The 12,931-nt window shown below is 40.2% G+C and overlaps 1 protein-coding gene across 1 annotated transcript in view; it reads left to right on the forward strand.

The window, feature by feature from the left end:
- GPR149 (G protein-coupled receptor 149) overlaps positions 1-12,931 on the forward strand; it is a 28,437-nt gene that overhangs the window by 2,040 nt on the left and 13,466 nt on the right. Inside the window, 2 exon segments of the mRNA XM_009333946.1 lie at positions 1-115; positions 3,040-3,497. The exon segment at positions 1-115 is cut by the window's left edge and continues 11 nt beyond it. Coding sequence (XP_009332221.1) covers positions 1-115; positions 3,040-3,497 — 573 coding nt within the window.

Raw genomic sequence — 12,931 nt, forward strand, 5'->3', positions numbered from 1 at the left:
GCTGCCACAGTCACCCCAGTATTTGTCCTGTCAGAACACTGGATTCACCTGCCCTGTGGCTGCATCATTAATTGCAGGAGGAATTCATATGCAGTGTCTTCAGAAGAACTCAAAAGTAAGTATGGAAGGGTGATGCATAGCTGGAATGTATCTTGTAATAAAAAGGATAGGAAGTTAGTGTCAGTAACAGTACTTTGTACTCCCTGAAATCATTTGCCTGAATTATATAGACATTATTCAGAACAGTAAATGAGACTCATAACATTCATGCAAGACAGCTGGACGGAAATAGTGGATACTGAGACACAGAAGCTTTGCTGATTTTCCCAGGTCGCTGTCGGATCTTTTAGCAGAGTCCGATGGACTCTGAATCCTAGTTTCGCTCTCCTCTCCTACCCTGGGAAAAATGTATCTGCCAAAATCTGACTTTTACTAATCAAATACATGGACCATGCTAAATATGTTTAATGGGGGGGGGGGGGGGGGGGGGGCATGCTAATTGTGAGCAAATTCTAAGAAGGAGAGGAGCTATTGTTTGTACACCTGCGCTGTAACTACTAACCAGAAATCACAGCAACACCAATAAGTGAATAGCAAAGGATGTGATTTATGGGAGGGGCCTGTATCTCAGTGTATTCATGCCTCTTGTTGAAAGCTAAGGAACTCCTACACAGTTTTTGTCTAAAAATATTTCCCTGCACGTTTATAAAGTTTACCTTGGTGTAACAGAGGATGTCAGACCTTCACTGGTAACCTTCTTGGAATCTTCTAAAGCCCTGTTTTTCTCTGGGCCTCTGTGTAAAACCAGCTGGAGGAATCCCTGCACACGCTGACTGCCAGAGCCTGTCTCCTGCAGTTACATGACTTTTGTTCTTTTCATAAAGAACTTGATCATGTGGTAATACTCAGTCAGAGAAACAGAAGACAAAGAAATACAGCTATCACTCCATGAACTTATCTCTAGTGAAAAACACATTTAGGCTTCTGTGAACATGAATAACATTGTCATATTTGTGGCTAAAAGACTGCATAATGCTTTCCTGTAAATTTTCTGGCCACAGTTACTTACAAAATACCTGAAGCTCCAATGTTCATGTATCTGCACAGGGGGATTGCATTTTGAATTACAAATGAAAATATGTTTCCAGTATTCTTCTGAGAGAAGTATCTGTTATTAAAATGTTTTATTGAAGCTTATGATACCTACTAATACAAGTTCAGTATCTTTATTAGCAATTAATTTACATTCATTACACACAAATATAAGCATATATGTTCATACATGTTTGCTTTCTGGGACAAGCGAAACTGTACAAACTTAAAAAATTCAGCTGTTCAACAGTAGGTAATTATGGAAAGTTTGAAGGATATAAATCTGCCTCAGGATATTAAATACATCTGTATCTGTTAGATCTCTGTTAACATACGATAAATACGTTCTGGTAAAAATACCAGTGCGGAAGTCTACAAGGAGGGAAGATAGAGCAATAGCTGATTTTTTTTGGTTTATGATCATAATTATTATCAAGAATAACTTTAACAGAAAAATAATTTCAATTTCCGATTTATAATGCTGCAATTATATTAGTATATAAAAATGATAGATTTATGCATTAATCTTTCAGAAGTGAGAGTTGCAGTGCTAAAGTTTGATACAGTTGTCCCTTGAGGCCTTGGCCAAGGGGAATTGAAAGTGCTGGTAAGTTTTATTTAGAAAGTTAGAATTAGAATTAGAATAGTTCAGTTGGAAGGGACCTAAAAGGATCATCTAGTCCAACTGCAAAAGTTAAGAGCTAAATACTTCTGAGGATTTGGGTGTTGTTTCCCATTCTGACATCAGTGGATGAATTCCTGACATGCACTGCATGTTTAGGGAGGAAGCAAGCTCCTGAATACTAGACAAAAAGCCATTCTCATTCATGGCTTTCACTTGCTTTGAACACATTCTCCAAGTGCAGAATGGCTTGTGCTGCGACTGCTGCGTTTTAACCGCTTTCCCAGAGAGGATGACTACAGTTCATCAAGAAGGCAGTTTATTTCAGATGTATTTAATAATGTTATTTAGAGAGATAAATGTACAACAGATGGAAAAGTAGCAATTATAAAATTATTTTAAATAAATCTGTAAATTTTAGATATTTGTACTGTAATAGTATAAAGACTATTCTCAAGTTTTAATGCAATGACTGCTAAGGTCAGAATTTCACCCATAATTATATATGATCTAGTAAGCACACAAACTGTTGAGTAGAAATAGAGGTTGTATAAATGTATCCTCATACCTTTTATTTTATAAATTATCATGAAAGGTTTGGTGGGAAGATGATTTCATTAGTTAAATAAAAGGCACTTCTTTAGTTACTGCATAATGTAAGATGAAAAGGGGGAGGACGAAGAATCTCAGGTGATTTGTGTTAGAAAGGAAGACAAATGAAAGGATATAAATAATTATTGAGAATTTTTATTTAATTGTTCAATTACTGTGTAAGATCAGTTGGAGCACTGAATTTAGAATGGAGAATACACAAAAATTTCATTGTGTAGATACTTCAAATATTTAATTTTTATTGTAGAATTCTGTTTTTCTTGCTTGACTATTAATATTGAAGGTTAGCTATAGATTCTCAGAAATGTTTTATCATTTTGTACAATTTTTCACCTTTAGGAATATAGCTGAAATAGTCTGTGAAAAAGAAAGTATTACAAAATTTAAGTATTTTCTTCTTGTGTGTATCCCATAAAACATCATCTATCGTGTGTTTTTGAAAATGGCAGAAAATCTACCAGTTTCTGGGAATCCATTAACTTTGGAATGTATAATTTCTGAATTCATTAAGAAGGCAGTATAATAACATGCTATCTGAGAAGTCTTTCTTCTCAACAATTCATTCTTTTTATGGATAGAAAATTGTCTGTTTCTAGCAGTAGTTAAATAATTTATTCTGTGTTTTAGAATGTCATTTTCATTGTGTATGTAACCTCGGTTTTCTTCTTGGTTTTGACTCTCTTTAATACGACATTTCCTCCCTTTCTGTTCAGCCAAACGTAGGGGTTTTGAATTCAACCTGTCATTCCAGCAAGGTTATGGAATCTACAAAATATCCCATGAAAGCCACCACCACCACGATGGTGATGGTAAATCTACGTCCTATCACAACCTGGTGAGCTACGACTGCGGAAACTCGAAGGAACCTCGGAGAGGAAGCGGCGATCCCCCCGGCTCTGGGAAGGCGGGGTTCAGCACCGCGGCCCTGGCGGACAGCTCCCGGGACGCCCCGGAGGAACCCGGGGCCGGGCGAGACACGGGCAAGGAGAGGAGCACCGACCGCCTCCTTCCTGACAAACTGGGAACCTTTAAAAGAGAAGAGGTCAGAAATTTTGATAAGTCGACTTTTTCTGAAGGACCGGAAAGGAGGTTGTCTCATGAGGAAAGCCATAAACCTGAACTCACAGACTGGGAATGGTGCAGGAGTAAGTCAGAGAGGACCCCTCGGCAGGTAAAATATGAATTTGCCCTTATTTTTTTTTCTGATCATAAGAATTACCTTACAAAAATAAGAATAATTTTTACTTGCATTGAAATTACTATTAGTCCTATTGGTAGTGTAGTTACTTTTAGTAAAAATCATACTTAGCATTGTATGTTTTAGTAACCACATACCTATTTGCAGATTCTGATCCTGCAATAATTTCTCACGTGTCGTCTTAATCATGGGGGTTTTATTATTTTTATTTATTTATTATGATTTTGTGTGCACCTGCGTGATCTGTATGTGGTAAGAATTCAGTATGAATTATGTTAATTCATCTTAACGAATAGGAATTTTCTCTCCAAAAGACTCAAATATTGCATTTTCAAGAGTATTTCCAGGCATCTGGTGACTTTTTTTGTCATGCTTACATTTTGGGTAGGGGAAAATAGAGAACTGCAAAACCAAACATGAATGGTAAGTCCACAGATAAATGCAGATTTCAATCTGGGCACAAAGATTCCTATTAGATTCAAACAAAAAGATTCCAAATACTGTATTGTTCATCCCTTTCCTTTAGACTGTGGACAGTTATTGGGAAGAAGAAATTCTGAGAAATTTATTAGTTTTCAGGAGCTCAGAGAAAAGTGAAGGTGGAGTCTTAATACGTTAGCACTTGAAATTGAAAGACTTGTTAAAGGTGTCTGTAACCTCAGCTTGTGTAGTTCTCTGCACAGAGGTTCTGATTCTGCTCTGTCACATTTGCTGTGCACTGTATTGGATCCGACAGAGCTTTTCACAGCTTGGGAGAGGAGGTATATCAAAACCCATAGCCTTTAAGGACATACTGCCTAAAATTAATAGAGAGCACTCCAATCTTGCTATGTGACTCTTTCACCTAAAGGTGTGGCCTGTTGAATGTACCACCATTGCCACAAAAGTTGAGGTTAGCTTTCACTTACCAGATTGCAGGCTTATGGTCTGTTCCAAGTGCAGTCTTCATTTACCTGTTCCTTGCCATGCTGATAGTGGCATATCAAGAACAGCAGGATCACTGATTTCCTCAGCTTCGAGGTGTTTTGATTCTGCCATGACAAACCTTGTTGTTAGTACCCATGCTGGGAGGGTCTGCACTGACTTCTGACTAGAGTTGGGTCCAACACTAAAGAAGAGCTGTGAGAGAGAATTGCCCAAAACTGTCATTTGTAGACTGGCAGACTGAAATTGGATCCAGCAAAAGGACAGCTGTTATCTCATGGAAGAATATGGTCTTAAAGGAGAACTGCCAAGCTTTACTTTTATTTTCTATAATCAGTGTTTGTTTAAGGGGCAGAATGTCACAACAACTACTGCAGGTTGAATGCTCTTAATGAAAGAAGGGTAAGATTGTTAGCCATTCCTTGTCAACTGTCTGTTAAGCAGGCAATGAGTATGAGGATTTTCTGTCTCCTAAAAACTTATAATTATGAACCAAAGGCCAAACACTGACATGAGGCACCAGGCGAGCCTGCAGTGTGATATCTGTAGTGGAAATTGAAATCGGCAACAGCTGTTTATCACTGCAGAATTTACATGCTGCTTTCGTCACATACTGGACTCTAAAAAGCATCTCAGAGAGGCCTAAGGAGTGAAAAGAGGTAATACTCTATCGTGCAGTTATCTGCTCCTTCTGTGTGCACCTTTCCCATGCTATGGCATGGCTCCAGTACACAATTTTGGTCTGCATAAATAGTGTATATGATGGTCTTCTGGACCATTTTCAAGATAAACCAGGGCAGTTCTTTGTACATATAAGTACAGTTTTCATGTTTTATGTGTGACATGGTCACAGGTTCATATTGCTGCTGTAAATTGACTCTGAGACAACTTAAAATGTCAGTTCTGCCTGGTCACCTTTGGAAGTTTCCCTTGGTGGAATCTAAAAGGAGCCGGTATCAGCTTTCAATTTATCATGCATGAACAACCAGGAAACGCATGCAAAAGGACTAAACCAAAGAACATTGAAGTATTTTTAAAAATATTTTATTACTATTTGAGTAATAAATAGTAATACTATTTGAGGTTGAGTTTTCATTTTATTTGATTAAATTTCAGGAGCTTTTGTAGTATGTGGCAAAATTACAGCTTTTCTGCTATATTTGCACAGTGAGAAGTTCATATTGGCCACAGGAAAAGCATACCTTCAGTTTTTCTCTAGGATTGTGACATTGAGAGAAAGCAAGAGTGTGTATCTCTTTTTCTGAGGAATGAACACAAACTTAATTGAAAACTTAAATACTCAGGAGGATGATTTTATATTTGGGGAAAGCTGTTTCGTGTGTTGTGTGGAAACAGTTATTCTCCCACTGTCCTTTAGTCGTTACACAAACTAAAGTATCAGTTGCCTGTCAAAGGGGTTTAAGTGTCTCCATTGCAATAAGCAGAAGTCTCTGTAGATCTGAGAAACATGTTTCCAGGTGATGTAGTTGCATGTTTACGCCCTATTCAAGGACAATGGAAGATGGTCAATAACTTTCCTGGGAGGTTTAGTTTTTCCTAAGCTATCCTGCCAATGTTTGGAAGGGGAAACTTGCATTAAGGAAGTTGAATTTTAGGGTCTGAATTGTGGGGGAGGACTTGACCTTGCCTGAGCTATGAGAACCCTGTCTTCTGGAGCGCGTGCTGACTGGGCTAGGTGACTCTGTCATGCTTTTGTAGCATTTCCTGCAGAACCATGGCTTCTGTTAATCTTTCCAAAGTGTAACTTCAGTGAACTCCACAGTCAGTACAGTATCTCCTTGTTTATTTGAATTCTAATACATGCTGATGCCTAGAACCCCAGTCCTTCCTCCCACCACAACCCCAAGGTGATGCAGGAGGCAGGAGTTTGGGGCATGATGAAGTCAGAATCCAAAGCCAGTCTGCCTGGCTGAGTGTTAACTAAACTGTGAGGGTTTGAGTGTGCAATGTGGAATTCAGTAGACATTTGGCATTATAATTGGTGGAAGTGGGGTAAGAGCCTATGTGAAGTTCATAAGACGGGAGCTGCAGAAAGCTTTAGGTTGGAAAGGACCTCTGGAAGTCACCTAATCCAACCTCCTGCTCCAAGCAGGGCTGACTTCAAAGCTAGATCAACTTGCTCTGGACCTTTGGCACATACATGGGTAAGATGTATAAGATTTATTTTCTATCTAAATAAGGGAATCCCCTCTCCCTCTGATAAATACAATTTTATAAATTGAGTCAAAGTAGGAATTTATTCGATATTTCAGATTTGATTGATCATCCCTTTCATGAAAAAGCAAATGTTCACTCTGTTGCAGTGTGCAGTGATGAACTACTCTGTGTGTGGGCAAAAGTAAACGATGACTCAGCCTGGTTTTAATCTGCTAGTTCTTGCTAACACCTTGTGTGCCAGGTATAGTTTGGTTAATAAAGTCAGTATATCACTAGATTCATCATTAACTGTGGCTCTCCTTGCAGTAGTTTCCAGACAGTGTTTAAAAAAAAAAATTTAAAAAATTCCTTTTCCCATCTCCTGTGGCTGCCATTTCAAATTGCTAGACCTATGACTTCCATTACAGCGGGTACGAATGTCTCTTTGTGAAGCAGCTGGCAATGACTTCATGTGGATGGCTTTATTTGCCCTGGGGCTTTATATGTCACTTTTGGACATACTTCTCCACTACTTGCATTACAAGGAATCCCAATTCATCCTTTTCTGGCTTTTTCCAAGTTATAACCCAGTGTGCAGCTGCCAGGCATTAACACTCCTATGGTCTAAAAGTTCAAGGCTTCTAAGTTACAGATCTCAGTGTTTCTGACATTCAACATGAGCTTCCAGAGCTTCACTGCGCTGACATTTGCTTTGCTGCTGAAAAAGGGCAGAATATGAAACTCCAGCAAGAATTGTAAAAATAACTTCAATGCATTTCTCAGATGTTTGTTGGATGAAAGATTTGGGCCAAACATTAAATAAGTTGAAAGCCACCCTTTTTATTTATCCTGTCTGGAAGTCCCTAAGTATCTAAGAAAAGTCACTTTCTCTTCATCACTCTCCATTTCTCACCTTTGTTAAAAAAGAAGTTTTTCCCTAGCATTTATTGGCCATGTACTTCTGCTTAAGTTGTCAATTAAGCTATCCAACTGGGGAGAAGACACCAAACCTTACAAAGAAATGGATGATTATCCTAATAGGATAAAAGTTCCTCATCTTCAGTACTTTCAGACTATAAGTGCTTTATCACAGAAAAAAATATAGATGTTCTTATTAAAGTACTTCCAGCTTTCTTTTCAATAAGCAGAACTTGTAATAACTTACAGTAGGAGGAAGAATAGCAATTACACGTGGATTTTCAGTTTAGCGGTTAAGTGATGTCGTAAATGTGTCCTTACATGCTGAATTTCCCCATAGCAAAGGGCATAGATGCTCAGCATGAGAACTTGAGAAAAACATAATCTCAGTCCTTCTGCACATACTTGTTGAAAAATGGACAGTGAGTTGTCTTACAGAAAATTACAATGCATTTTTCTCACATTAAAATTCTTTATAATTTCTGCTGTACTACCTGGTTTGAAAGCTTTTGAAATTAAGAGCTCCCAGCCTGAGAGCAGCTGGGTTGGGGTGCTCCATTTCCCTGATGCTGTTATTGAGGTTCCCTCTCCTGTCATTGTGCCTCTGTGCTCCTTTATTTTCAAGGAGAGAATCTTTTACTCACACAACCAAACTATTTGCAGTTCTGCAGCAAAATGGAGAGCATTGCAGTAATCAAATCTAGAAAATACTATGCTGATTGAAGTTACAGTTGGGAGAACTACAGTCAACTTCAGCCAGGTATTGAAGAAATCATTGTGAGAGTTGCTGCTGCTGAATGAGTAATATGTGCATTGCTGTAGCAATGGTCAGGGCCAAAAAGGTGCAATAGTTCCATCCTGATCTCCAAACAGCAGCTAGCCAGGCACACAGATTTTTCACAGGGGACAAGTATTTCTTACCAGCAGGACAAGTAAACCCTTTACAATATAAAGGGTATAATACATTGATTTTGCTGTGCAGATGAAGCACAAAGTAACTGCCTCAGTCTTTGCCTGGTGCTGGCCACGGCGTTTTCCTGTACCGCGCAGGTCAGCAGAAATGAGCTGGGTGTCACCAGCTTTCTAAGGGCTTGTTGTCATGCCTTTTTATTAATCCTTCTCATAGCCACTTTGCAGATTGAACAGGAGAGGAGAGAGAAAACGGAGATGAGATGTAGTGTGCAAATGAAAGCAGGCTTGAACAAGCATCGTATCATGAAAGAATAATTGCCCAAAGTTTCTCTAAGAAAGCTCAGGAAGGAAAGAAGCGACATACTGGAGAACAGTCCAGTCTGAGCGTGCTGTGGTCCAGAAACAAACCCAGCGCACATCCTGCTCAGGGTACCTGTGGCAGCAGTTTTATCCTTTACAAGGTCACCTACTACTTCAGCCCTTCAAATGGTACAAGTTACCTGGGACACAGCCTGGCTTGAGGAAGCTGTTGGCACAAGTGGCAGTGACAAGAATCAGAGCGGGCTGTGCAGAATGGTCTGATCAACGTTTCAGTAGAGGGATGGGTATGAGGGGAAAGGAAAGGCAAGGAGGGCTTCTCCCACAAAAGAGAACACATCCGTGCTCATGTTTTGTTTGAGGGACCTGTCTGAAACACACATGTATGTCCCTCTGTTATTTTAAAAAAAACCCATGAAATCATTAAAAGGTAAACTGTTAACATGAAATAAATTCTGCTTTCTCTGTAGACCCTGTTATTTAGTGTTGCTTATGTAAGGAAACATAATTAGGGTGTATACTTCTGCCACAGATCACCTTAAGGCCATGTCGAATTCCAGAGTTCATAGCAGTGAGTGAGATTTTTACTGGCACTGATTTATAAAACTGGCATTGTGTAAAGAAATTTGTGTGTGTGCATGCGCGTGTTGATTTATATTAAGCTGGTTAATTAGTTATGCTATTTTTGTAGGTATATTTAATGATCTGGAGGTAGAAATACATTAATCTGGTAACATTAAAATGATGATGCTACTCAGGAGATGCAATGCAGCTGCGTTCTATGTGGTGCGCTTGGTCGGCACATTGCTTCCGAGAGGGTAGCAGGGATTGCACCAGCTCTCTGTTGCCTTGCAAGTTGTGTTACCAGAGAACCAGTGACAAGATCTTGCAGCGGTTAGTTTTGTGCTTCTGTTTACTCAGAACTGGGGTAAAAATGGAGAAAAGCAGGATGGGAAAGAGAAAGTTCAGTCACATGTGTGAATGTAGTTTAGAGTGAAAGGGCTTTATGTCTGCTCCAACAAAAACCACTCTCCAAAGCCACTGAAATAGTGCTGGTCAAATGCAATACAATTCAAGAAAGATTCATCTTTTTTTTAGCCTTTTTTGAGGAATGTCTAATTTACTATATACCATTATTTGGGGTTTTTTTTAGTGTTCACTAATTTATTCCAGTTCCTCACCCAGTCTTGTGCTATTAGCCAGTTCTAGTGACTGTACAGTGGCTGCTCTTCAAGCTTTTAACAGACCACAAAAAAAGTTACCGCAAGAGAAGGGTATGAAGCATTCTGTTTTTCATTTCCAGAAAGATCCATATGTGCAGATGGTGTTTTCCCTTCTACTTAACAACAAAACCTCTGATTATTTTGCAATGCATCTGTTATAAGCTCTGCCTGTACTGGCAGTACTTTAAAGTTCTCTGCAGTCTTTTGCAGGCTGCCATCAAAAAGAATTGACCTAATCTCATGGAAATTAGTTGATCCCTTGCCTGATCATAGACACTGCTGCTCTCACTGAGAGTTGATCCTAGTTCTGGTCTTAAAAAAAAATCGGGTTACATTAGGAGTTGATGTAATGGGTTGAGTTCCACAGGCAGCTCTTCTACCCCTGTGGCTTTATGCTGCTGACAATCTACTGGTTTCTTCTGAAGCTCAGATGCATGTAATACAAACACTGTGAGGTACTAAAACTGGAGGTGTAGGCTCGTGGAACTGTGGTGTCCCTAATACATTCCCTCTGCCAGGGAGGAAAACAATGTGTGAAGTAGCAGGCACGATGCAGTACCCAGTTCTTCTCTTCCCTGCTCATTAATCTGCTGGCTCCCATGCTGGGAGGGCCCAGGGGAAGGGGCCCTGGGCTGAGCTGGAGATGGGAGTCAGCTTGCTTGGCCAGTACTGAATCCTCTTAGGAATATAGAGGGAAAGTGGAATTTAGCTCTGTCCTGCACATCAGCACATCATCTGGATAAACTCTACTGAGCTTCCCTCAAGTCAAGTTGGGGCAAAATACACACATAGCCCAGTGGTGCTACAAGCTGCTGCTGGCTGCGATCTCCGGTCACGGCATAGTTACAATATCTAGCAAAACTAAATTTGATATGACCCTGAATGACAGCAGATCCTTTGCCTGCCAGTTGCCTGGTTAGAGACAGTTTTGTCTTTGCTTTCTGGAAGGAGCCCGCACCAATGCCACAAAAAGCCCGTAGAGATGCAATGTTTGCTTGTTACTTTTTTTGTTGTGTGAGCTGGCAGTCCATTGAGTGGAGTAGGAAGAAATGTCTGATCAGATGAGGCTGAGCCTGGGGCAGACTTTGGGAGTTTCCCTGCCAGGACTTCAGTGCTGGAGCTGAAGGGCAGCCGGAGCTGGGATGGGGATGGGGTGGGGGCAGTGGGGCCTGGTAAAGCCTTTTTGTGCTATAGGAGAGAAGACACATACAAGACGAGGTGCTAGGAAGGAAAGAGAAGATACAGCTGCTCTCTTAGGCTACTGCAGTAAATCCCTCCTTGGAACTCCTTTTATAAATGCTTTTATCCATACTATATCACAGTCCTGAAGAAATACAACAATTTCCTTGGCTTGCGTTTGGCCTTTCTTCTAGTTTTCTTTTATTTTCATAGCCAGAGCCTGATACATTGCTCCACTGTAGAACTACTGCAAGTAGCAGTACATTTGTTTCAGCAGAACAAAACCTGATGGTAGCTGAAGGGGGACATCACAACGTGGCTCCCTGTGACTAAGAAGCAAGTGGAAGGAGCAACATGATATAATAAGTGTAAAGCACATTAATGAGGACATATATTTCTTTAATACTGGTTTATATATTATAAGACTTTGGACTGATGTACTTTCCTGCATGTCAGTATATGAAGAGGTGAAAAATGTCACCTATTCCACCCCTCCCCCAAGCTCCTTCCTACTGTGTCATGTCCACTTTTTTCTTTCTTTCTTTAGCACTTTCCAGTAAACTTACTCAGCCCTTTCACCTAAAAGCTGTGGTTTTGTGTCTGTTTCAACCCAGGGAAAATGAGCGCAAAAATAAAGCTTCCATAAATCTTGTCTTGCTGCAAAGCTAGCACATGGTGGTGGCTGTGCTGATGAAATGAAGGCAGAGGTGGGAATACTGGGTGCAGTGCTGTGTACTAAATCGCAGTGTTTACAGGCAAAAATATGCTCTTGGACTGCATCCTGAGGGCAGGGACATAGCTGTGTTTTTCCCATTAACACTAATGGAAGTCAAGAGGCTGAACCACATGCCGTGCCCTGGAAATGTGCCCCCTTATGTTTCTGTCCTACAAAACCATCTTGTACGTTTCCTCCCAGCTCTGCTTCTATAGCAGGCGGTGTTCAGAGGTGTTAAATGGTTATAGTCATCATGCTGATGGTCATATGTGCTATTCACTTGGTTATAAAGAAATGTTAAATTTCCTATTTTGCTACCCCCAAACTTACAGTGTATGTTGGGCAGATTGGCCCAGTGTGCATACCACTTCTTAATAGTAAACAAAAAACCTCTGAGGGAAAGGACTTGCTGATTGGGTGATGCTGCTTGAATGTTGGGTGATGATTTCTATCTCGTTTGAAGGTGGTTTGCACTGCTAAGTAAGGGTAAGGATCCAGTGAAAGGCTTTGCATCTCTGATGAAAAATTAGCAGAGTAAGGAGCTAGGACTGCTGTTCTCCTCTCAGTGTTAGGTCAGGTACAGTTGGACATAGTGTCTGGTGTTCTGGTGTGACCGAACCATTCAGTTGCACTGTGATTAAAAATTAAAATGTGAAAACCTCTGTGCTTGGCTAAAACCTGGTCAGCCACCTTGACAAAAGATAATTAGTTTCAGCTGAATGGAAATTGGCCAGCATTGAGGACTCTGCAGTTTGAACTTTAAACCCTGCCAGTAACACCTGCACTGGATCCCTGTGAATGTGACTTTGTCTTTGCTGATTTTAAAGTTATGTGATTTGCAAAGTGAGATAAAGGCATAAGGATTTCACAGTTAAATACACAATCCTGCAGTTACTGTAGAGGTGGTCCTCATTGACAGCCTCTTCACACACTGTACGAGGGGTGAGAGTTGCAGCCTGACCTGCTGACTGCATGTCAGCAAGCAGAAGCGTGATATTGGAATAGTGTTAAAAAGTACAGCTCTCCCCAATAAACTAACCTCTTACCTCAGGTAATAAACT

Source organism: Pygoscelis adeliae, unplaced genomic scaffold, assembly GCF_000699105.1.
Source record: "Pygoscelis adeliae isolate BGI_AS28 unplaced genomic scaffold, ASM69910v1 Scaffold241, whole genome shotgun sequence".
NCBI classification, from domain to species: Eukaryota; Metazoa; Chordata; class Aves; order Sphenisciformes; family Spheniscidae; genus Pygoscelis; species Pygoscelis adeliae.